This window comes from Entelurus aequoreus, linkage group LG08 (genome assembly GCF_033978785.1).
Source record: "Entelurus aequoreus isolate RoL-2023_Sb linkage group LG08, RoL_Eaeq_v1.1, whole genome shotgun sequence".
Classification (NCBI taxonomy): domain Eukaryota; kingdom Metazoa; phylum Chordata; class Actinopteri; order Syngnathiformes; family Syngnathidae; genus Entelurus; species Entelurus aequoreus.
The window spans coordinates 65492912-65520126 of NC_084738.1; the positions used below are offsets into that span (position 1 = coordinate 65492912).

The 27215-nt window shown below is 33.4% G+C and overlaps 1 protein-coding gene across 1 annotated transcript in view; it reads left to right on the top strand.

The window, feature by feature from the left end:
* LOC133656159 (breakpoint cluster region protein-like) overlaps window positions 1-26934 on the top strand; it is a 590239-nt gene extending 563305 nt beyond the window's left edge. Inside the window, exons 17-23 of the mRNA XM_062057056.1 lie at window positions 5982-6041; window positions 12160-12269; window positions 14315-14454; window positions 14579-14713; window positions 17249-17354; window positions 17567-17729; window positions 23035-26934. Coding sequence (XP_061913040.1) covers window positions 5982-6041; window positions 12160-12269; window positions 14315-14454; window positions 14579-14713; window positions 17249-17354; window positions 17567-17729; window positions 23035-23124 — 804 coding nt within the window. The 3' untranslated portion in view covers window positions 23125-26934. The remainder of the gene's footprint in view (window positions 1-5981; window positions 6042-12159; window positions 12270-14314; window positions 14455-14578; window positions 14714-17248; window positions 17355-17566; window positions 17730-23034) is intronic.
* Window positions 26935-27215: the final 281 nt, after the last annotated feature.

Sequence of the window (27215 nt, forward strand, 5' to 3'; positions counted from 1 at the left end):
ATCCTGTTGGCATGTGGTTGCCGGTCGCGGTTTTTTTTTATCGCTTTGATTTGATTGGGTGGTTCTGGCTGTCTGGGGGTGTTGTGGCTGCTGTTTCTGCTGCCGTTTGTTTGTGGTGTGGGCGCCCGTGGCTGCTGGGTCTGGTGCAGGGGGGTGGCTGATGTTGTGACTGGTGGCAGCGCACGCGTGTGGTGGTTGTCGGGGCTGACAAACTGTGTATATGTATGTGTATGTGTGTGTGTGTATGTATGTATGTATGTATGTATGTATATATATGTGTATGTGTACGTGTATGTGTGTGTATGTGTACATGTGTATGTTTATGTGTATGTATATATATATGTATGTATATTTCTGGGGGTACGTTCTGGGCCTGCCTGTCGGGTGGGGGTCGGCGCCTCAGGCTACTGCATCCGGACTGCGTGTCTGGAGCTCCTGGGTCCCACCGTCCATCCCTTCCGGGTGCCCGTCTTGGTTGGGGCCTGCTGGGTCTGGTCCCTGCGTCTACTGTGGTAGCTTGGTGCTGCAGGGTATTCCGAGGTGCTGCGAGTCGGCCAGTTGTTGGGGTAGCGACCTTGTGTGTCAGCATGTCTGTGATCTTCTTTTAATTCTTTTTTTTTTTTTTTTTATAAATAGATTTGATTATTTATTTATTCTTATTTTTTAATATATTTTATTAATATTATTATTATGTATTTATTTATTTTATTTATTTATTTCCCCTACCTCAGGGGGGGGACTCGGCGGGGCGGTTGCTGGTTGTTCCATCTCCATCGTTGGGGTCCCTGCGGGTGGGGTGGGTGGTTCCCGTGGCCCCGTGCTGGGTGGTCCTGTGGCGGCCGGCTTGGGTGGGGTGGCCGTGGGCTGGCCTCGCCGCGCTCTCCGGGGGTGGGGGGGGGGGGGCTCGTGGGGGCCCGGTTGCCGGTGGGGCGGGGGCGGTCTTCCCATCCGGTTGCGGGGGGTCTCCGGGCCCCTCGGGTGGGGCGTCCCGCCTTTCTGTCCGTGTGGGGTGTGGTCTCTCGCTGGCTTGGGGTCTGGCTGCCCCCTGCTTTTCTCGTGCCTTGTCCTCTGCCGGGTGCGTCTGTCTGCGGCCTGCTGCTGGCCCTTGTGGGCGGCGCGGTGGGCCAGGCTCTGGGGTTCCTGACGCTGTCCGGCTTGGCTGCGTGGGGGCGGTGGCCCCTGGTTCCCTGGGCACCACACCTACTGTTTGTGGGATGGGCTCTCGGGGAGGCTGGGGCCGTACTCTGGCTCCCGCACACACTGGGAGTCAAATGTATTGTACATGCAAATTCACATATACTCACACACATACATACAGACATACATAGGTACCTACGCTCCCACATACATATACAAATAAATACAGTACATATTTACACACTCAAAGTTCGTACATCCACACGCACATTCACTATACAAACATACTGTATACACATACTGTACATATACATTCACTGTAAAAACATACATATACACATACTGTACATTTACACTCACTGTACAGACACACACATACACATACTACACGTATACATTCACTGTACAAACACACACATACATATACTGTACATATACATTCACTGTACAAACACACATTTACACATACTGTACATATACATTCACTGTTCAAACACACATACTGTATACCAGAGGTGTGGACTCGAGTCACATGACTTGGACTCGAGTCAGACTCGAGTCATGAATTTGATGACTTTAGACTCGACTTGACAAAATGTAAAGAGACTTGCAACTCGACTTAGACTTTAACATCAATGACTTGTGACTTCACTTGGACTTGAGCCTTTTGACTTGACATGACTTGCTACTTTCCCCAAAACCTAAAGCTTAAAAAGTTATTTGGGAGCGCTCCGTAGCTTTCATTTTGTACGTGTCTGTCTATCAGCGTGTGTGCTGCGTGTCAGCGTGTGTGCTCTCAGTACAACAGCCAATCAAATTAGATCTACATTGTTTTCATCACACAGCATTGATCCAATCAAATTGCAGGACAACCAATGAACAAGAGTTGTCAAACAACGCGCCAGTGAGAAAGATTTATACCAAAGTTGGTTTCGTTCGGGTATAAAAACTACGACTTGGTCAACGAATTGCCGTATGCAAATCACGCAGTTCGAATATTATAGACGGAGACGCAACAACTTCCAACTTCGTTCGACATTTGAAGTTGCACAAAGAAGGGTAAGTTTTGAATGTAAGATAACGTTTATTGGCTAAGTAACGTGACTTTTATTTGCTGTGTAGTTAAATCAGTGAGGCTGTAAACTCACTGCTAACGTCATAACCATAGACATCTTATAAGTAGACGCAGCATCAAGCGCTACTGCTTACTGGCGCAGACGAGACGCGGGGCCGCCATCTTGGAGTGGTGATCCGCTCCACTCAGTGCAATTCATTTGGCAGGAGCAATGAACTGTCAGCGCATTTAATTCATTTTACCTCACTGAATACCACTCATTTTCACGCGCTTATTTGTCATACGTGTAGCTATGATAACGGACACATGTTTTATTATTCATAGTTTGCTTAACAGTAATAGAATATTCTTATACGCTATAAGTGACCAGACGTCCGAGATTAAAACCGGGAATATAATCCCAGAGAAAGGGGAAAAAACGGTCAGCTATTTTTAAATTGAAGAAACAATATGATTACGTTATATATACATGCTACATAAACAATGTATGAATACATTAGATATCTATATATCTTATAGACCGTATCTCTGTTGCTGCAGCAGCAGAGAGTTTATTCTGTCGTGACACTTTGTATTGATATTTTGTATTACATTCTTCCCTTAAATGATCATGTTTACAGTGATTGTTATATATGTATTTTCTATGTATGTCGCTTTGGATAAAAGCGTCTGCCAAATACTTAAACTAATATAAACACCTGAAAGTCTTTATGTCAGCTAAATAACCACCAATCTGTTTCACTGGATTCAGAATAAGACCAAATTCTGTTTTACCCAACAATGTTAGTATTTGAATATTGTTACTTGAAGACTTATTCCTGGTTACAATTATACTGTTAAGAAAGTATTGTCTTATATTTTGCCTAAAATGAGAATGCATTATAATCAATGGCGGCTGGTGAATTTTGTTTTAGGTGGGGCAGAAAGTTTGTAAACCAAACCCCTGTAGGGGCGTCATCCTCCCCCAGAAGATTTATTTGTAATTTTCACATACAAATATTGAAGATCTTTGCTCCTTCTCAACTCTGTGGTAATGTTATTTTCATAAAATACAACCAATAGTACATTAATGTTAAATCTTACTTGTGAAAAGTAATCGCCCGATTCCTATTTTCAACAGTCCGCTCATTTGAGCAGGAAAACGCTGAACACCAGTCCGGCATCTTTGTTTTCTACCTGTCAACTGTCAGTTTAGGCTGCTCGCCGGCTCCTCATCACCACTTCAAGATGCAAATTGCTCGCGTCACAGCAACCAATATTGCGTCTACTTATAAGATGTTTATGGTTATAACGTCATTTCAAACACGGCAATATGTTGCGTCCACTGCAGTTTGCTACCTTATTCATACTTTTTGTCAAGTGATTTTTTAAGCAGGGTTGCATGAGGTACCTACACTTAACGTTACGTTAGTCAATGTATCACACACAGTAACATAACGTTAGACGGCGGTCAGCAGCACCGCGTATTTTAGCCACCTACAAAAAGACAAACATAGTCAAATAAAGGTCAGTTAAAATATATAATATATTAAGAATATGTGTACATATTGCATAGGGCCCCGACATCTAAAAAGTGCAACTCTGTTCATTGTTATGTTCATGTATTTGTTATGTTTTTCAAGTGTACGCACACATAAACACACATACAGTATGAGATGAGATCAATGAGATAAGGTAAGAACAGAATAGAAACTGCTGTGGAACTAGTTACAATGCAATATGCCATGGAAATACAATGTTAACACTTTTGTACAAATAAGTACAGTTGCACTTGTTTTTGCAAATGTGTTTATTCTGTAAAGGAATGAGTTAAATGTTTAAAATTGTTTAAACTATTAAAATGACTGGTTAATAGTGCTATTATGAATTGCAATGTCAGTACTATTTTCTTTCCTGCTATTTCAAATGCACTTGTTTTAATAAATAAATACAGCGGTTTAAAAGCATACACAATCTGTGTAAAAATATTAGTCTGTGGTCAAAAGGACTTGAAAGGACTCGAAACTCAAAATGCAGGACTTGTGACTTGACTTGAGACTTTCCAGTCTTGACTTTGGACTTGACTCGGGACTTGCCTGTCTTGACTCGGGACTTGACTCGAGACTTGAGGGCAAAGACTTGAGACTTACTTGTGACTTGCAAAGCAATGACTTGGTCCCACCTCTGCTGTATACACATACTGTACATATACATTCGCTGTACACACATATACACATACTGTACATATACATTCACTGTACAAGCACACATACACGTACTGTACATATACAGGTACATATGCACACATACACTCATGCACATAATCACGTTTCATCAAACATATATTAACGTTGTTGCCCTAGGGTAAACTGGGTATAACACATGGCACACTGACAAAGCTTAACCTATTGTTACTATAACAATCTACAAGGTTAATGTAGGTTGCTTGTCTTTCTTCCCCTCCATTTTTCTGCATTCTTTTGTATCTCAAGTTATCATTACGTATATGTATTGTTGCATTTGAACAATTGTATCGTTGATAATAAAGGTAAAGTATTGGTATTGTTTATTATCAATAGCACTATTTCTATTGGTATTCATATTGCTCCATTTTTAGTGTAATAATGCTCATTGTCATTTCTGTATTATTTTTTTATTTTCGCTAACTGCTTATTTGCTATTACTTTTACCATCATATTTGTACATGTCGTATTTGCTGATGTTGCTCTGTTGTTGTTGTTGTTGTTGTGTTTGCTGTTGTTGTTTTTGTCTCTCTGTCTAATCCCCCTCTTGTCCCCACAATTCCCCCCTCGGTCTTCCTTTTTCTCTCTTTCTATCCCCTCCTGCTCCGGCCCGGCTGCACCAAATGATTATATAAATACATTTAATAAAGTCAAAATACAAGTAAGGCAACAAGAGAAGTATCCTACACTTCTCTTTTGTAAAGTAAATCTGAACAGCCGATATGGGCATCTACATCTGCTATATGATTTGCCCGAGAAGCTGGGCAGGACATTTATAAAAAAATAAAAAAAATTTAAAAAAAATTTAAAAAAATAAATAAATAAAAAAGAAGACAAAAAGGATCTTGTTTTTGTTCATTCAGCCACATAAATATAAGTTTTCTTTTTCTGTTGTCTGCAAGACCATTGCAATTATAACTAATTATTCCAACTTCATTATCGTTCCTATAAATCATATAATCTGAGTAAATTCATTGTATATTTTATTGATTCTCTTAATACCATAAGTTTCATAGACATGAACATCTTATAACTAAAAACTGCAGCATCACTTGCTATTTCCCAGGAAACCAATATCCCCTCTAATAAAGCCACAGACACACCATTCCCTTCACAGCACGCAAGACAAACAAACACATAACCCCCAAAATATATTATTCGCTGACCGTTTCCCAACATCTAACTACATTGTCCAGTCCCAGAATAAACTAAAAAGCTCCACAAACAAAATGTCAAAACATATCCGTCAAGTCGTTACCATGGCGATGTCGCGATGACGCAATCACTGTGCGACATTGTTATTGTTCCTCACATGCTTCTGTACAGCTCACCGTTAACATACATACATACACTAAGGGAACATATTGTGTGTGTGTGTGTGTGTGTGTGTGTGTGTGTGTGTGTGTGTGTGTGTGTGTGTGTGTGTGTGTGTGTGTGTGTGTGTGTGTGTGTGTGTGTGTGTGTGTGTGTGTGTGTGTGTGTGTGTGTGTGTGTGTGTGATAAAAGTATATTTCAATGACATTAATGATGTGTTTGTTATTATTCAGCTGGTGCCACAAATGCTGCAAGGCAAAGAGTGGCAGAGGACCATCATCCCTATGACTGAGGTGTGTCAGTCATACTCCTACACTATTATACAGTAGTAGTACCATGTTACACTATTATTTAGTAGTAGTACTATGTTACAGTATTATGTAGTAGTAGTAATATGTTACAGTATTATGATGTAGTAGTACTATGTTACAGTATTATGTTGTAGTAGTACTATGTTACAGTATTATGTTGTAGTAGTACTATGTTACAGTATTATGTAGTAATAGTAATACGTTACAGTATTATATAGTAATAGTAATATGTTACAGTATTATATAGTAGTAGTAATATGTTACAGTATTATATAGTAGTAGTAATATGTTACAGTATTATGTAGTAGTAGTAATGTGTTACACTATTATGTAATAGTAGTATAATGTTACAGTATTATATAATAGTAGTAGCATGTAACAGGAAGTGCAGGTGTGTAACATTGCTGGTGTACTTCCTGTCCCAGATGGAAGGGAAAGTGTCCATGAAGTACACGTATGGAACGGTATTATATAGTAAATATGTTACAGTATTATATAATACTAGTAGCATGTAACAGGAAGTGCAGGTGTGTAACATTGCTGGTGTACTTCCTGTCCCAGATGGAAGTGAAAGTGTCCATGAAGTACACGTATGGAACGGTATTATATAGTAAATATGTTACAGTATTATATAGTAGTAGTAACATGTTACATTATTATGTAGTAGTAGTAACATGTTACAGTATTATATAGTAATAGTAATATGTTGCAGTATTATATAGTAATAGTAATATGTTACAGTATTATATAGTAGTAGTAATATGTTACAGTATTATGTAGTAGTAGTAATGTGTTACACTATTATGTAATAGTAGTAATATATTACAGTATTATATAATAGTAGTAGCATGTAACAGGAAGTGCAGGTGTGTAACATTGCTGGTGTACTTCCTGTCCCAGATGGAAGTGAAAGTGTCCATGAAGTACACGTATGGAACGGTATTATATAGTAAATATGTTACAGTATTATATAGTAGTAGTAACATGTTACATTATTATGTAGTAGTAGTAACATGTTACAGTATTATATAGTACATATGTTACAGTATTATATAGTAGTAGTAACGTGTAACAAGAAGTCCAGGTGTGTAACATTGTTGGTGTACTGCCTGTCCCAGATGGAAGTGAAAGTGTCCATGAAGTACACGTATGGAACGGTATTATATAGTAGTAGTAACATGTTACAGTATTATATAGTAGTAGTAATATGTTACAGTATTATATAGTAGTAGTAATATGTTACAGTATTATGTAGTAGTAGTAATGTGTTACACTATTATGTAATAGTAGTAATATATTACAGTATTATATAATAGTAGTAGCATGTAACAGGAAGTGCAGGTGTGTAACATTGCTGGTGTACTTCCTGTCCCAGATGGAAGGGAAAGTGTCCATGAAGTACACGTATGGAACGGTATTATATAGTAAATATGTTACAGTATTATATAGTAGTAGTAACATGTTACATTATTATTATGTAGTAGTAACATGTTACAGTATTATATAGTACATATGTTACAGTATTATATAGTAGTAGTAACGTGTAACAAGAAGTGCAGGTGTGTAACATTGCTGGTGTACTGCCTGTCCCAGATGGAAGTGAAAGTGTCCATGAAGTACACGTATGGAACGGTATTATATAGTAGTAGTAACATGTTACAGTATTATATAGTAGTAGTAATATGTTACAGTATTATATAGTAGTAGTAATATGTTACAGTATTATATAGTAGTAGTAATATGTTACAGTATTATGTAGTAGTAGTAATGTGTTACACTATTATGTAATAGTAGTAATATGTTACAGTATTATATAATAGTAGTAGCATGTAACAGGAAGTGCAGGTGTGTAACATTGCTGGTGTACTTCCTGTCCCAGATGGAAGTGAAAGTGTCCATGAAGTACACGTATGGAACGGTATTATATAGTAAATATGTTACAGTATTATATAGTAGTAGTAACATGTTACATTATTATGTAGTAGTAGTAACATGTTACAGTATTATATAGTACATATGTTACAGTATTATATAGTAGTAGTAACGTGTAACAAGAAGTCCAGGTGTGTAACATTGCTGGTGTACTGCCTGTCCCAGATGGAAGTGAAAGTGTCCATGAGGTACACGTATGGAACGGTATTATATAGTAGTAGTAATATGTTACAGTATTATATAGTAGTAGTAATATGTTACAGTATTATATAGTACATATGTTACAGTATTATATAGTAGTAGTAACATGTTACAGTATTATATAGTAGTAGTAATATGTTACAGTATTATATAGTACATATGTTACAGTATTATATAGTAGTAGTAACATGTTACAGTATTATATAGTACATATGTTACAGTATTATATAGTAGTTGTAACATGTTACAGTATTATATAGTACATATGTTACAGTATTATATAGTAGTAGTAACATGTTACAGTATTATATAGTACATATGTTACAGTATTATATAGTAGTAGTAACGTGTAACAAGAAGTCCAGGTGTGTAACATTGCTGGTGTACTGCCTGTCCCAGATGGAAGTGAAAGTGTCCATGAAGTACACGTATGGAACGGTATTATATAGTAGTAGTAATATGTTACAGTATTATATAGTAGTAGTAATATGTTACAGTATTATATAGTACATATGTTACAGTATTATATAGTAGTAGTAACATGTTACAGCACTATATAGTAGTAGTAATATGTTACAGTATTATATAGTACATATGTTACAGTATTATATAGTAGTAGTAACATGTTACAGTATTATATAGTAGTAGTAACATGTTACAGTATTATATAGTACATATTTTACAGTATTATATAGTAGTAGTAACATGTTACAGTATTATATAGTACATATGTTACAGTATTATATAGTAGTTGTAACATGTTACAGTATTATATAGTACATATGTTACAGTATTATATAGTAGTAGTAACATGTTACAGTATTATATAGTACATATGTTACAGTATTATATAGTACATATGTTACAGTATTAAATAGTAGTAGTAACATGTTAGAGTATTATATAGTACATATGTTACAGTATTATATAGTACATATGTTACAGTATTATATAGTAGTAGTAACATGTTACAGTATTATATAGTACATATGTTACAGTATTATATAGTACATATGTTACAGTATTATATAGTAGTAGTAATATGTTACAGTATTATATAGTAGTAGTAATATGTTACAGTATTATATAGTACATATGTTACAGTATTATATAATAGTAGTAACATGTTACAGTATTATATAGTAGTAGTAATATGTTACAGTATTATATAGTACATATGTTACAGTATTATATAGTAGTAGTAACATGTTACAGTATTATATAGTAGTAGTAACATGTTACAGTATTATATAGTACATATGTTACAGTATTATATAGTAGTAGTAACATGTTACAGTATTATATAGTACATATGTTACAGTATTATATAGTAGTTGTAACATGTTACAGTATTATATAGTACATATGTTACAGTATTATATAGTAGTAGTAACATGTTACAGTATTATATAGTACATATGTTACAGTATTATATAGTAGTAGTAACGTGTAACAAGAAGTCCAGGTGTGTAACATTGCTGGTGTACTGCCTGTCCCAGATGGAAGTGAAAGTGTCCATGAAGTACACGTATGGAACGGTATTATATAGTAGTAGTAATATGTTACAGTATTATATAGTAGTAGTAATATGTTACAGTATTATATAGTACATATGTTACAGTATTATATAGTAGTAGTAACATGTTACAGCACTATATAGTAGTAGTAATATGTTACAGTATTATATAGTACATATGTTACAGTATTATATAGTAGTAGTAACATGTTACAGTATTATATAGTAGTAGTAACATGTTACAGTATTATATAGTACATATGTTACAGTATTATATAGTAGTAGTAACATGTTACAGTATTATATAGTACATATGTTACAGTATTATATAGTAGTTGTAACATGTTACAGTATTATATAGTACATATGTTACAGTATTATATAGTAGTAGTAACATGTTACAGTATTATATAGTACATATGTTACAGTATTATATAGTACATATGTTACAGTATTAAATAGTAGTAGTAACATGTTAGAGTATTATATAGTACATATGTCAGTCTACCCCAGGGCAGCTGTGGCTACGAAAGTAGCTTACCACCACCAGGTGTGAATGAATGATGGGTTTTTAAACATGTAAAGCGACTTTGGGTACTTAGAAAAAGCGCTATATAAATCCCAGGTATTATTATTATTATTATATGTTACAGTATTATATAGTACATATGTTACAGTATTATATAGTAGTAGTAACATGTTACAGTATTATATAGTACATATGTTACAGTATTATATAGTACATATGTTACAGTATTATATAGTAGTAGTAATATGTTACAGTATTATATAGTAGTAGTAACATGTTACACTATTATGTAGTAGTAGTAACATGTTACAGTATTCTATAGTACATATGTTACAGTATTATATAGTAGTAGTAACGTGTAACAAGAAGTCCAGGTGTGTAACATTGCTGGTGTACTGCCTGTCCCAGATGGAAGTGAAAGTGTCCATGAAGTACACGTATGGAACGGTATTATATAGTAGTAGTAATATGTTACAGTATTATATAGTAGTAGTAATATGTTACAGTATTATATAGTAGTAGTAATATGTTACAGTATTATGTAGTAGTAGTAATATGTTACAGTATTATGTAGTAGTAGTAATGTGTTACACTATTATGTAATAGTAGTAATATATTACAGTATTATATAATAGTAGTAGCATGTAACAGGAAGTGCAGGTGTGTAACATTGCTGGTGTACTTCCTGTCCCAGATGGAAGGGAAAGTGTCCATGAAGTACACGTATGGAACGGTATTATATAGTAAATATGTTACAGTATTATATAGTAGTAGTAACATGTTACATTATTATGTAGTAGTAGTAACATGTTACAGTATTATATAGTAATAGTAATATGTTACAGTATTATATAGTAGTAGTAATATGTTACAGTATTATATAGTAGTAGTAATATGTTACAGTATTATGTAGTAGTAGTAATGTGTTACACTATTATGTAATAGTAGTAATATATTACAGTATTATATAATAGTAGTAGCATGTAACAGGAAGTGCAGGTGTGTAACATTGCTGGTGTACTTCCTGTCCCAGATGGAAGTGAAAGTGTCCATGAAGTACACGTATGGAACGGTATTATATAGTAAATATGTTACAGTATTATATAGTAGTAGTAACATGTTACATTATTATGTAGTAGTAGTAACATGTTACAGTATTATATAGTACATATGTTACAGTATTATATAGTAGTAGTAACATGTAACAAGAAGTCCAGGCGTGTAACATTGCTGGTGTACTGCCTGTCCCAGATGGAAGTGAAAGTGTCCATGAAGTACACGTATGGAACGGTATTATATAGTAGTAGTAATATGTTACAGTATTATATAGTAGTAGTAATATGTTACAGTATTATATAGTACATATGTTACAGTATTATATAGTAGTAGTAACATGTTACAGTATTATATAGTAGTAGTAATATGTTACAGTATTATATAGTACATATGTTACAGTATTATATAGTAGTAGTAACATGTTACAGTATTATATAGTAGTAGTAACATGTTACAGTATTATATAGTACATATGTTACAGTATTATATAGTAGTAGTAACATGTTACAGTATTATATAGTACATATGTTACAGTATTATATAGTAGTTGTAACATGTTACAGTATTATATAGTACATATGTTACAGTATTATATAGTACATATGTTACAGTATTATATAGTAGTTGTAACATGTTACAGTATTATATAGTACATATGTTACAGTATTATATAGTAGTAGTAACATGTTACAGTATTATATAGTACATATGTTACAGTATTATATAGTACATATGTTACAGTATTAAATAGTAGTAGTAACATGTTACAGTATTATATAGTACATATGTTACAGTACTATATAGTAGTAGTATTGTGTAACAGGAAGTGCAGGTGTGTAACATTGCTGGTGTACTTCCTGTCCCAGATGGAAGTGAAAGTGTCCATGAAGTTCACCAGCAGAGAGTTAAGTCTGAAGAAGATGCCATCACGGAGACCCATGGGAGTGTTTGGAGTCAAGATCTCCTCTGTCACCAAGTCAGTCTCCCTGCCTGACACTCATCATTCATTACACTCTTTACTTGCATTGAAGGATCTACCTCATTCATTTACCTGATTCATTTACCTGATTCATTTACCTGATTCATTTACCTGATTCATTTATCTGATTCATTTACCTGATTAATTTACCTGAGTAATTTATCTGATTCATTTACCTGATTAATTTATCTGATTAATTTACCTCATTCATTTATCTGATTCATTTACCTGATTCTTTTACCTGATTCATTTACCTGATTCATTTACCTGATTCATTTGCCTGATTCATTTACCTGATTCATTTCATTGTTTGAGTTCATTGATTGATTTCATTGATGGATTTTATTGATTGAGTTCATTGATTGATTACATTTTTTTTAGTTCATTGATTGATTTTATTGATTGAGTTCATTGATTGATTTCATTGATTGATTTTATTGATAGATTTCATTGATCGTTTTTACTGATAGATTTCATTGTTTGAATTCATTAATTGAGTTAGTTGATTGATTTCATTGATTGAGTTATTTGGTTTATTTGATTAATTGATTGATTTAGTTGATTGAGTTAATTGATTAATCACATTTAAGGATTTGATTGATTTCACTGATTGATTTGATTGAATGATTTCAATAATATATTTCATTGTTTGAATTCATTAATTGAGTTAGTTGATTGATTTCATTGGTTGAATTATTTGGTTCATTTCATTGACTGATTTTATTGATTGAGTTCATTGATTGATTTCATTTAAGTGTTTCACTGATTGATTTCACTGATGTTATTGATTTCATTGATTGAGTTATTTGGTTGATATCATTGATTCATTTCACTGATGTTATTGTTTGGTTTAATTGATCAATTTTACTGATGTTATGGATTGAGTTATTTGGTTGGTTTAATTGATTTTACTGATGTTATTAATTAAATTATTTGGTTGATTCCATTGATTAATTTCACTGATGTTATTAATTGAATTATTTGGTTGATTCCATTGATTAATTTCACTGATGTTATTGATGGAGTTATTTGGTTGATTTCATTGATTGCGTTATTTGGTTGATTTAATTTATTTATTTCACTGATGTTATTGATTATATTATTTGGTTGATTTAATTGATTAATTTCACTGATGTTATTGATTGAGTTATTTGGTTGATTTCATTGATTGCGTTATTTGGTTGATTTCATTGATTTATTTCACTGATGTTATTGATTATATTATTTGGTTGATTTCATTGATTAATTTCACTGATGTTATTGATTGAGTTATTTGGTTGATTTCATTGATTGATTTCACTGATGTTATTGATTGGTTTCATTGATCGATTTCACTGATGTTATTGATTGAGTTATTTGGTTGGTTTCATTGATTTCACTGATGTTATTGATTTAGTTATTTGGTTGACTTCATTGATTAATTTCACTGAAGTTATTGATTGGTTTCATTGATCGATTTCACTGATGTTATTGATTGTGTTTATTTGGTTGGTTTCATTGATTCCACTGATGTTATTGATTTAGTTATTTGGTTGATTTCATTGATTAATTTAACTGAAGTTATTGATTGGTTTCATTGATCGATTTCACTGATGTTATTGATTGTGTTATTTGGTTGGTTTCCTTGATTTCACTGATGTTATTGATTTAGTTATTTGGTTGAATTAATCGATTAATTTCAGTGATGTTATTGATTGGTTTCATTGATCGATTTCACAGATGTTATTGATTGTGTTATTTGGTTGGTTTCATTGATTTCACTGATGTTATTGATTTAGTTATTTGGTTGAATTAATCGATTAATTTCAGTGATGTTATTGATTGGTTTCATTGATCGATTTCACAGATGTTATTGATTGGGTTATTTGGTTGATTTCATTGATTAATTTCACTGATGTTATTGATTGAGTTCATTCATCGATTACACTGATTTCATTGATTGATTTCCATGATTTTATTGATTGGTTTCATTGATTGATTTCACTGATGTTATTGATGGAGTTATTTGGTTGTTTTCAAACAAAACGTGTGTGTGCACGCAGACGTGAGCGTTCCAAGGTGCCCTACATCGTGCGACAGTGCCTGGAGGAGATTGAGAGGCGGGGCATGGAGGAGGTGGGCATCTACCGAGTGTCGGGTGTGGCCACAGACATCCAAGCCCTGAAGACGGCCTTCGACAGCAGTGAGTCTTCTTGCTGCTGCAGCTTTGCTTCTGCTTCTTGTCTTCATGCCCTCCTCCTCCCTGGCAGACAACAAAAATGTTTCTCTTCTTGTTCTTGTCTTCATGTTCTGCTCCTCCTTGGCAGACAACAAAGATGTTTCTGTCATGATGAGCGAGATGGACGTCAACGCCATCGCCGGCACCTTGAAGCTTTACTTCCGCGAGCTTCCAGAACCGCTCTTCACCGACGAGCTCTACCCCAACTTTGCAGGCGGCATCTGTAAGATTTCATATTCTTTCTTTTACACATTTATGCTTTTTTAAACACTTTTAACATGCTTTTTACACTTCCTGTCCACTTTTATACACTTTCTTCACATGTTTTCCACTTTATTTACACCTTTATACACTTTCTTTACAGGTTATCCACTTTATTTACACCTTTATACAGTTTCTTTACAGGTTATCCACTTTATTTACACCTTTATACACTTTCTTTACAGGTTATCCACTTTATTTACACCTTTATACACTTTCTTTACATGTTATCCACTTTATTTACACCTTTATACACTTTCTTCACATGTTTTCCACTTTATTTACACCTTTATACACTTTCTTCACATGTTTTCCACTTTATTTACAACTTTATACTTTCTTTACATGTTTTCCACATTATTTACACCTTTATACACTTTCTTTATGCTTTTTTAAACACTTTTAACATGCTTTTTACACTTATTTACACTTTCCTTACATGTTTTCCACTTTATTTACGTCTTTATACACTTTATTTATGCTTTTTGTTTACACTTTTATCCTTCCTATACACTTTCTTTTACACCTTTATACACTTTCTTCATGCTTTTTAAAACACTTTTATCATTCCTATACTCTTTCTTTTACATCTTTATACACTTTATTTACGCTTTTTTAAACACTTTTAACATGGTTTTTACACTTCCTGTCCATGTTTATACACTTTCTTTACATGTTTTCCACTTTATTTACACCTTTATACACATTCTTTACGCTTTTTTAAACACTTTTATCATACTTTTTACACTTCTTTACACATTCTTTACATGTTTTCCACTTTATTTACGTCTTTATACACTTTATTTATGCTTTTTGTTTACACTTTTATCCTTCCTATACACTTTCTTTTACACCTTTATACACTTTCTTCACGCTTTTTTAAAACACTTTTATCATTCCTATACTCATTCTTTTACGTCTTTATACACCTTCTTTACGCTTTTGTTTAGACTTTTGTCATTCTTCTACACTTTCTTTACGCTTTTTTAAAACACATTTATCATTCCTATATTCTTTCTTTTATGCGTATATACACTTTTTTGTACGCTTTTTAAAACACTTTTATAATTTCTATACACTTTCTTTTACGCTTTTTTGAAACACTTTTATCATGCTTTTTACACTTCCTATACACTTTTTTAAAAAGTTTTTTACACTTTCTTTACATGTCTTCCACATTATTTACGCCTTATAGACTCTCTTTATGCTTTCTTAAAACACTTTTATCATGCTTTTTACACTTTCTTTATGCTTTTTCAAAACACTTATAAATTCTATACTCTTTCTTTTATGCCTTTATACACTTTCTTTATGCCTTTTTACACTTTTATCATGCTTTTTGCACTTCCTATATGCTTTATTTACACTTTTTTCCACTTTCGTTATGTTTTCCACTTTATTTACGCTTTATACACTCTTTACCCTTTTCTACACTCCTGTTACACTTTCTTTACATGTTTTACACTTTCTTTACAAGTTTTACACTTTATTTTCGCTTTATACACTCTTTACGCATTTTTTTCAACTTTTTTCCACTCCTGTTACACTTTCTGTACATGTTTTGTACTTTTTTTTACACTTTATACACTCTTTACGTTTTTTTTACACACTCTTTGCGCTTTTTAACACTCTCGTTAAACTTTTCTTGCATGTTTACACTTTCTTTAAAAACATTTTACACTTTCTTTACAGGTCTTACACTTTATTCGCGTGTCATACACTCTTGTGCACTTTTTTTTTTAACACTTTCTTGACATTTGTTTTACACTTTATTTGCTTTCGTTACACTTTTTTTAAACTTTCTTTACACTTTTATCACTCCTGTTGCACTTTCGTTACGCTTTTTTTAACACTTTCTTTACACTTTTTCATACACTTTTGTTACGCTATTTTAACACTTTTTTTTTACACTTTTTTACACTCCCGTTACACTTTCTGTATGTTTTTTTACACTTTCTTTACAGGTTTGACACTTTATTTCCGCTTTATACACGCTCTTTACACTTTACACTTCCTTACACTTATTGTAGTTTTTTATTTTTACACTTTTGTAATGCTTTTTACACACCTGATACATTTTCTTTACTCTGTTTTACACCGTCTTTACATGTTTACACTTTATTTGCGCTTTATACATTTATTTTACGCTTTATTTCCGTATTTTACTTTCTTTACGTTGTTTACATTTTCTTTATACTTTCTTTTTACTTTTTCACGTTTTTTACACTTTCTTTGTGTGTTTTTTTTTACATTTTCTTTGTACTTTTTACACTTTCTTACACTTTTACAATTTCTTTACACTTCCTTTACGCTGTTGCTTTAAGACAGATGGACCTCGCTACCAGGAACTAAAATAGTTTCCTAGGAACTTTATTTACCTGGGTAGTTTTTGGTGGAAACACTGGGGGTACTTTATTTACCCGGGTAAAGTTCCTGTTTAAGTTCCTGCGGGCCTCTTCACTGCCATGATCCCACGTGTCCATCTTGTGGTCCTCAGCTCTGTCAGACAGCGTCGCCAAGGAGAGCTGCATGTTGAACCTGCTGCTGTCGCTACCCGAGCCCAACCTGGTCACCTTCCTCTTCCTCCTAGACCACTTGAAGAGGTACCACTTTCAAACAGGCCCCTGAACGCATCACAGAGAGAAGCTTGGTTGTACATCATACTTAATGAGTTTAGTTAGTTGTACGACATCATAATTAGGAGTGTCACTTTTCAAGGATGCCCAGTGGGGTACATGATGGTGGCCTTAAATGCAAGTGAAGTATGAGATGGTTGCCATGGAGACGGTGTTGATGTGATGATTTTTTCTGTCAGGGTGGCGGAGAAGGAGTGCATCAACAAGATGTCCCTCCATAACCTGGCTACAGTGTTCGGTCCTACGCTGCTGAGACCTGCAGAGAAGGACAGTAAGATCCCAGCCAACCCCAGCCAGCCAATCAGCATGGGGGACAGCTGGTCCCTGGAAGTCATGGCGCAGGTAAGCGGCCATCTTGCTCCCTGCTTCTTTCACCTGCTGCCGGGTGCTACAGTCACATGTCAAAGTTTGAACGCCTAAAAATCCTGTTTCCTTTTCACAATCTACTAGAAATCCACCGCACACGTCTGCCTGGCCCAGACCACGCCCCCTTATTAATACCAGACCACACCCCCTTATTAATACCAGGCCACGCCCCCTTTTTAATACCAAATACTTTATTTTTTACACTTACTTACACTTTCTTTATTCTTTATTTACAATTCTTTACACCTTACACATTATTTACACTTCACACTTTATACACACTTTATACACACTTTATTAAACTTCACACTATATACACACTTTATACACACTTTATTAAACTTCACACTTTATACACACTTTATTTACACTTCACACTTTATACACACTTTATTAAACTTCACACTTTATACACACTTTATTTACACTTCACACTTTATACACACTTTATTAAACTTCACACTTTATCCACACTTTATTTACACTTCACACTTTATCCACACCTTATTTACACTTCACACTTTATCCACACTTTATTTACACTTCACACTTTATCCACACTTTACACTTTATTTACTCTTCTTTACACTTTATTTACACTTCACACTTTATCCACACCTTATTTACACTTCACACTTTATCCACACTTTATTTACACTTCACACTTTATCCACACTTTATTTACACTTCACACTTTATCCACACCTTATTTACACTTCACACTTTATCCACACCTTATTTACACTTCACACTTTATCCACACTTTATTTACACTTCACGCTTTATCCACACTTTCTTTACACTCTATTTACTCTTCTTTACACTTGATTTACTCTTTATTCACACTTTATTTACACTTCATTTACACTTTATTTACACTTCATTTACTCCTCTTTACACTTTATCCACACTTCTTTACACTTTATCCACACTTCTTTACACTCTATTTACTCTTCTTTACACTTCATTTACTCTTTATTCACACTTTATTTACCCTTCATTTACACTTTATTTACACTTCATTTACTCCTCTTTACACTTTATCCACACTTCTTTACACTCTATTTACTCTTCTTTACACTTCATTTACTCTTTATTCACACTTTATTTACACTTCATTTACACTTTATTTACACTTCATTTACTCCTCTTTACACTTTATCCACACTTCTTTACACGGTATTTACTCTTCTTTACTCTTTATTTACACTTATTTACACTTTATTTACGCTTTATTCACACTTTATTTACACTTTATTTACTCCTCTTTACACTTTATTTACACTTTATTTACGCTTCACACATTATCCACACTTTCTTTACACTTTATTTACGCTTTATTCACACTTTATTTACACTTTATGTACTCGTCTTTACACTTTATCCACACTTCTTTACACTTTATTCACACTTTATTTACACTTTATTTACTCCTCTTTACACTTTATCCACACTTCTTTACACTTTATTCACACTTTATTTACACTTTATTTACTCCTCTTTACACTTTATCCACACTTTCTTTACACTTTATCTACGCTTTATTCACACTTTATTTACACTTTATTTACTCATCTTTACACTTTATCCACACTTTACACTTTATTTACGCTTTATTTACTCTTTATTTACACTTCACACTTCATCGACACTTTCTTTATGCTTCAGTTACTCTTCTTTACACTTTATTTACGCTTTATTCACACTTTATTTACACCTCTTTTTATGCTTTATTTACACTTTATCCACACTTCTTTACACATTATTTACTCCTCTTTACACTTTATCCACACTTATTTACACTTTCTTTATACTTTATTTACGCTTTATTTACACTTTATCCACACCTCTTTATGCTTTATTTACACTTTATCCACACTTCTTTACACTTTATTTACTCCTCTTTACACTTTATCCACACTTATTTACACTTTCTTTATACTTTATTTACGCTTTATTTACACTTTATTTACACTTTATCCACACTTCTTTATGCTTTATTTACACTTTATTTACTCCTCTTTACACTTTATCCACACTTCTTTACACTTTATTTACGCTTTATCTACACTTTATTTACACTTTATTTAATCCTCTTTATACTTTATTTACACGTCTTTACACTTTATTTACTCTTCTTTACACTTTAAGCACACTTTATTTACGTTTTTTTTTACACTTTATTTAGACTTTATTTACGCCTCTTAACACTTTATCCATACTTCTTTACACTTTACTTACACTTTATTTACACTTTATCCACACTTCTTTACACGGTATTTACTCTTTACTCTTTATTTACACTTCTTTACACTTTATTTACGCTTTATTCACACTTTATTTACACTTTATTTACTCCTCTTTACACTTTATCCACACTTTACACTTTATTTACACTTTATTTACGCTTCACACATTATCCACAGTTTCTTTACACTTTATTTACGCTTTATTCACACTTTATTTACACTTTATGTACTCCTCTTTACACTTTATCCACACTTCTTTACACTTTATTCACACTTTATTTACACTTTATTTACTCCTCTTTACACTTTATCCACACTTCTTTACACTTTATTCACACTTTATTTACACTTTATTTACTCCTCTTTACACTTTATCCACACTTTCTTTACACTTTATCTACGCTTTATTCACACTTTATTTACACTTTATTTACTCATCTTTACACTTTATCCACACTTTACACTTTACACTTTATTTACGCTTTATTTACTCTTTATTTACACTTCACACTTCATCGACACTTTCTTTATGCTTCAGTTACTCTTCTTTACACTTTATTTACGCTTTATTCACACTTTATTTACACTTTATTTACTCCTCTTTTTATGCTTTATTTACACTTTATCCACACTTCTTTACACATTATTTACTCCTCTTTACACTTTATCCACACTTATTTACACTTTCTTTATACTTTATTTACGCTTTATTTACACTTTATCCACACCTCTTTATGCTTTATTTACACTTTATCCACACTTCTTTACACTTTATTTACTCCTCTTTACACTTTATCCACACTTATTTACACTTTCTTTATACTTTATTTACGCTTTATTTACACTTTATTTACACTTTATCCACACTTCTTTATGCTTTATTTACACTTTATTTACTCCTCTTTACACTTTATCCACACTTCTTTACACTTTATTTACGCTTTATCTACACTTTATTTACACTTTATTTAATCCTCTTTATACTTTATTTACACGTCTTTACACTTTATTTACTCTTCTTTACACTTTATGCACACTTTATTTACGTTTTTTTTTACACTTTATTTAGACTTTATTTACGCCTCTTAACACTTTATCCATACTTCTTTACACTTTACTTACACTTTATTTACACTTTATCCACACTTCTTTACACGGTATTTACTCTTCTTTACTCTTTATTTACACTTCTTTACACTTTATTTACGCTTTATTCACACTTTATTTACACTTTATTTACTCCTCTTTACACTTTATCCACACTTTACACTTTATTTACACTTTATTTACGCTTCACACATTATCCACAGTTTCTTTACACTTTATTTACGCTTTTTTCACACTTTATTTACACTTTATGTACTCGTCTTTACACTTTATCCACACTTCTTTACACTTTATTCACACTTTATTTACACTTTATTTACTCCTCTTTACACTTTATCCACACTTCTTTACACTTTATTCACACTTTATTTACACTTTATTTACTCCTCTTTACACTTTATCCACACTTTCTTTACACTTTATCTACGCTTTATTCACACTTTATTTACTCATATTTACACTTTATCCACACTTTACACTTTATTTACGCTTTATTTACTCTTTATTTACACTTCACACTTCATCGACACTTTCTTTATGCTTCAGTTACTCTTCTTTACACTTTATTTACGCTTTATTCACACTTTATTTACACTTTATTTACTCCTCTTTTTATGCTTTATTTACACTTTATCCACACGTCTTTACACATTATTTACTCCTCTTTACACTTTATCCACATTTATTTACACTTTCTTTGTACTTTATTTACGCTTTATTTACACTATATTTACACTTTATCCACACTTCTTTATGCTTTATTTCTTTACACTTTATTTACTCCTCTTTACACTTTATCCACACTTATTTACACTTTCTTTATACTTTATTTACGCTTTATTTAGACTTTATTTACACTTTATCCACACTTCTTTATGCTGTATTTACACTTTATTTACTCCTCTTTACACTTTATCCACACTTCTTTACACTTTATTTACACTTTATTTACAGTTTATTTACACTTTATTTAATCCTCTTTATACTTTATTTACACGTCTTTACTCTTTATTTACTCTTCTTTACACTTTATGCACACTTTATTTACGTTTTTTTTTTACACTTTATTTAGACTTTATTTACGCCTCTTAACACTTTATCCATACTTCTTTACACTTTACTTACACTTTATTTACACTTTATCCACACTTTATGCAATCTTCTTTACACTTTATTTACACCTCTTTACACCTGGCATATTATTTACACTTTGTTTACAATTTCTTTATGCTTTCTTTACACTTCACACTTTATCCACACATTCTTTACGCTTTATTTGCTCTTCTTTACAACTTAACTTACACATTATTTGCACTTTTTTTTATGTTGATATATTGTTGATATTTAGATCAGGGGTATCCATTATATATGTACATATTATATTCATATAATGTATGTATAATTAATAAGTAATATAATTGCATATTAAAGAGTAAGTGAAAGTTTGACTGCCACCTTGTTTACTTCTGTGACGTGACGACCTCCTTCAAGTTTTGTAGCCAATCAGAAATCTGAAGCAGCTAAAATGTGACAAACATGGATAAGTGCAATTTTCCCATCATGCATTGGGTGTAATGTTGACGTTTTTATGGCGAATGGACGTGTGATTTTATATCCACAAAGTTTAGTGACCATTTCTGTTGACATTTTGTTTTGTTTGGATTTATTTATTTTTTTGCACCATGACTAGGGAAGGTTGTTTGCATTGGGTCATATAAATAAAGTCTGTGCATGGTGGCATTCATTGACCAGGTAAAACTAATCAACACGGCAGAATTTTAAGACACAACCAAGGTGCAAAGGAAATATTGCTTGTCAACCTCCTGACGTTTTGCGGCTATTTTGAAGACCGCCGTTCCGGATTGTTGCTAATCAGAGTTGTGGCGCCCCCTGCTGTGTAACTACAATGTGGTGTGTCCTCACAGGTGCAGGTGTTGCTCTACTTCCTGCAGCTGGAGACCATCCCCACGCCTGACAGCAAACGCCAGAGCATCCTCTTCTCCACGGAGGTATGAAGACCTTCTCCGCTCACCTCGCACCCAGACTCTGGTGGACTTTCAGGTCTCGGACCACCTCCGCCCCCCCACCCCCGAGTCAGCCTTGCAGTATAGGGACGGGGTTCGTTGTCCTCCACAAGAGGGCGACAGTGAGACGACAGGTCCGCACCTTCCATTGGGTCAGGAGGAAGAAGTCCTGGAGGGCAAGGCGGCCATTAGTGCTACCTAGGTTTGTTTACACAGGAAGGCGGGTACAGTAGATCCTCGCCACGGCACCAAGACTATTTTTATACTCTCTCACACACATCAACACACTAACTTGCAGTCATACAGACAACATTCACACGTTGGCGTGCGATACTGATACCTGATATCGTGGCGATATCGCCAAAACAAAACCGATTCACATCCGAATTGCGATCCTTATTCATACTGATTCTAAATGGATTCATCATTTTCAAAAAAAAAATTGAAAATTGTTTTTTTTAAATATCTTTGTAGGCTATTTACTAGCAGCTACGCAACAGCTCAGCACACAATAGCACACAAGCTAGACATAGATCATAATCGTTGAAATAAAAGGGGACATTTGTCAACACAAACCAGTATCAAATAGTCATGTCTTACTCACACACCAGAATAGCAGGTGTCCAGTAACAAACGTGTCCGCATCGTAACTTGCTGCGTCATGAGCTGAACTCCATGAATTATTGTGACCACCAGGTGTTGATATCACATTGCATCAATATGATTCCTGGTGATATCAAACTGGATCAATATGATTCCTGCTGATATCACATTGAATCAATATGATTCCTGCTGATATCATACTGGATCAATATGATTCCTGCTGATATCACATTGGATCAATAGGATTTCGGCTGATATCATACTGGATAAATATGATTCCTGCTGATGTACTGGATCAATATGATTCCTGCTGATATCACATTAGATCAATATTATTTCTGCTAATATCATACTGTATCAATATGATTCCTGCTGATATTATGATGGATCATTATGATTCCTGCTGATATACTGGATCAATATGGTTCCTGCTGATATCACATTGGATCGATATGATTCCTGCTGATATCATACTGGATTAATATGATTCCTGCTGATATCTTACTGGATCAATATGATTCCTGCTGATATACTGCATCAATATGATTCCTGCTGATATCACATTGGACCAATATTATTCCTGCTGATATCATACTGGATCAATATGATTCCTGCTGATATCTTACTGGATCAATATAATTCCTGCTGATATACTGGATCAATACGATTCCTGCTGATATCACACTCGATCAATATGATTCCTACTGATATCATACTGGATCAATATGATTTCTGCTGATATCACATTGCATCAATATGATTCCTGCGAATATCACAATGTATCAATATGATTCCTATTGATGTCACATTGGATCAATATGATTTCTGCTGATAACATACTGGATCAATATCATTCCTGCTGATATCATACTGGATCAGTATGATTCCTGCTGATATCACATTAGATCAACATGATTCCTGCTGATATCACATTGGATCAATATGATTCCTGCTGATATCACATTAGATCAACATGATTCCTGCTGATATCACATTGGATCAATATGATTTCTGCTGATATCACATTGGATCAATATGATTCATGCTGATATCACACTCGATCAATATGATTCCTGTTGATATCACATTGGATCAATATGATTCCTGTTGATGTCACATTGGATCAATATGATTCCTGCTGATTACACATTGGATCAATATGACTATTGCTGATACCACATTGGATCAATATGATTCTTGCTGATATCACATTAGATCAATATGAGTCCTGCTGATATCATATTGGATCAATATGATTCCTGCTGATATGAAATTGGATCAATATGATTCCTGCTGATATCACATTGGATCAACACGATTCCTGCTGATATCACATTGGATCAACACGATTCCTGCTGATATCATATTGGACCGATACGATGCCTGCTGATATCACATTGGATCACTATGATTATTGCTGATATCAAATTAGATCAATATGAGTCCTGCTGTCACATTGGATCAATATCAATATCGATACTCCAGGCTGTAAAGTCGGTAACGCATCAGAAGTGCGTTGTTGTATGAAAAAAGCGAAGATCTACTGTACTCCTAAAATAAATCGTATTCGTTCCACTTGTTCCTTCGACTTTGCGTTTGATATCCAGGAAGCAATATCTTTTCTACTCGTATCGGCCCTGTTGTACATAATGTGTCATCCAAGATGTTGAACATAATTTATTGTTTCTAGTCGGCCTGCACGCGTCCTTCAATGAACAAGCAGGAAGTTGGCCTTCTTTCTTTTCTTGCTTTTTCTCAAGCTGCTGTCTGTGTGTGTCTGTGTGGCTCCCCCTGCCTGTGAGAAGGTGTACTACATGAAAATGATTGATCACTGGCATGAGCGTAAATGCGACAGTTATGATCACTTTATTGATCCGAGCCCCACATGGGAAATACATCAATAAAATATCATTTTATACCTCTTTTTAAATACATGGAACAATGAATTGGGGTGCATGAGAAAGTGGAAAGGAAAACATAGCTGTCTTCAACTAAAGGGGTGCAAAAAAAAAAAATCGGTTCACATCCGAATCGCGATTCCAAATCGAGTCATCATTTTCAAGAGATTCGGTTTGAATCAAGAATCGATTCTGAATCTGAATCGGATCGAATCGTTCGATAACTAAAGATTCACACCATATTAGGGGTGCACAAGAAAAAATCAATTCACATCATCCGAATCGGGTTTCCTATTGATGGCGATTCTGAATCGATTCATATTTTTTTTTAAACGATTCACAAAATGTGTATTATTTTTTATTAATTATTTAAATTTTTTGAAAACGTTTATTATAATTATTAGACCAAATAACACATTACGGGAATCAGTTTGAATCGAGAATCGATTCTGAATCGGAATCGGCTAGAATCATTCTGTGCCTAAAGATTCACACCATATTAGGGTTGCACAAGAAAAATGCATTCACATCATCCGAATCTGGATTTTTATTCATGGCGATTCTGAATCGATTCATAATTTTTGAAAATGTATATTGTTTATTTATTATTTTTATTAAACATTTTTGAAAAAGGTTATTATAATTATTATACCAAATAAAACATTGCAAGAATCGGTTTGAATTGAGAATCGATTCTAAATGTGAATCGGATCGAATCATTCGGTGCCTAAAGATTCACACCATATTAGGGGTGCACAGGAAAAAATCAATTCACATAATCCGAATCGGGTTTCCTATTAATGGCGATTCTGAATCGATTCATAATTTTCGAAAAACGATTCACAAAATGTGTATTATTTTTTATTAATTATTTAAATTTTTTGAAAAAGGTTATTATAATTATTAGACCAAATAACACATTATGGGAATCAGTTTGAATCGAGAATTGATTCTGAATCTGAATCGGCTCGAATCGTTCAGTGCCTAAAGATTCACACCATATTAGGGATGCACAAGAAAAATCAATTTATCCGATCGGGATTCTAATTCATGGCGATTCTGAATCGATTCATAATTTTCAAAAATTGATTTAAATTTTTTTTATTATTTTTTATTTTTTTTATTTATTTTTAAAAAATTCAAAGGTTATTATAATTATTATACCAAATATGACATTGCAAGAATCTGTTTGAATCGAGAATCGATTCTAAATGTGAATCGGATCGAATCATTCGGTGCCTAAAGATTCACACCATATTAGGGTCATTCGAATAGGGTTTCTTATTAATGGCGATTCTGAATCGATTCATAATTTTTTTCAAACGGAGGAACAAGCGGGAGAAAATGGATGGATGGATGGATTTACAATATTTGTATTTGTTCTTATTTATTATTTTATTTAAAAAATTTTGATAAAGGTTATTATAATTGTTTTACCAAATAATGCATTGCGGGAATCGGTTTGAATCTAGAATCAATTCTAAATCTGAATTGGATTGAATCGTTTGGTGCCCAAAGATTCATACTCTTATTAGGGGTGCCCAAAAAAGTCTATCAATTGAAATAAAAATCAATTAATTT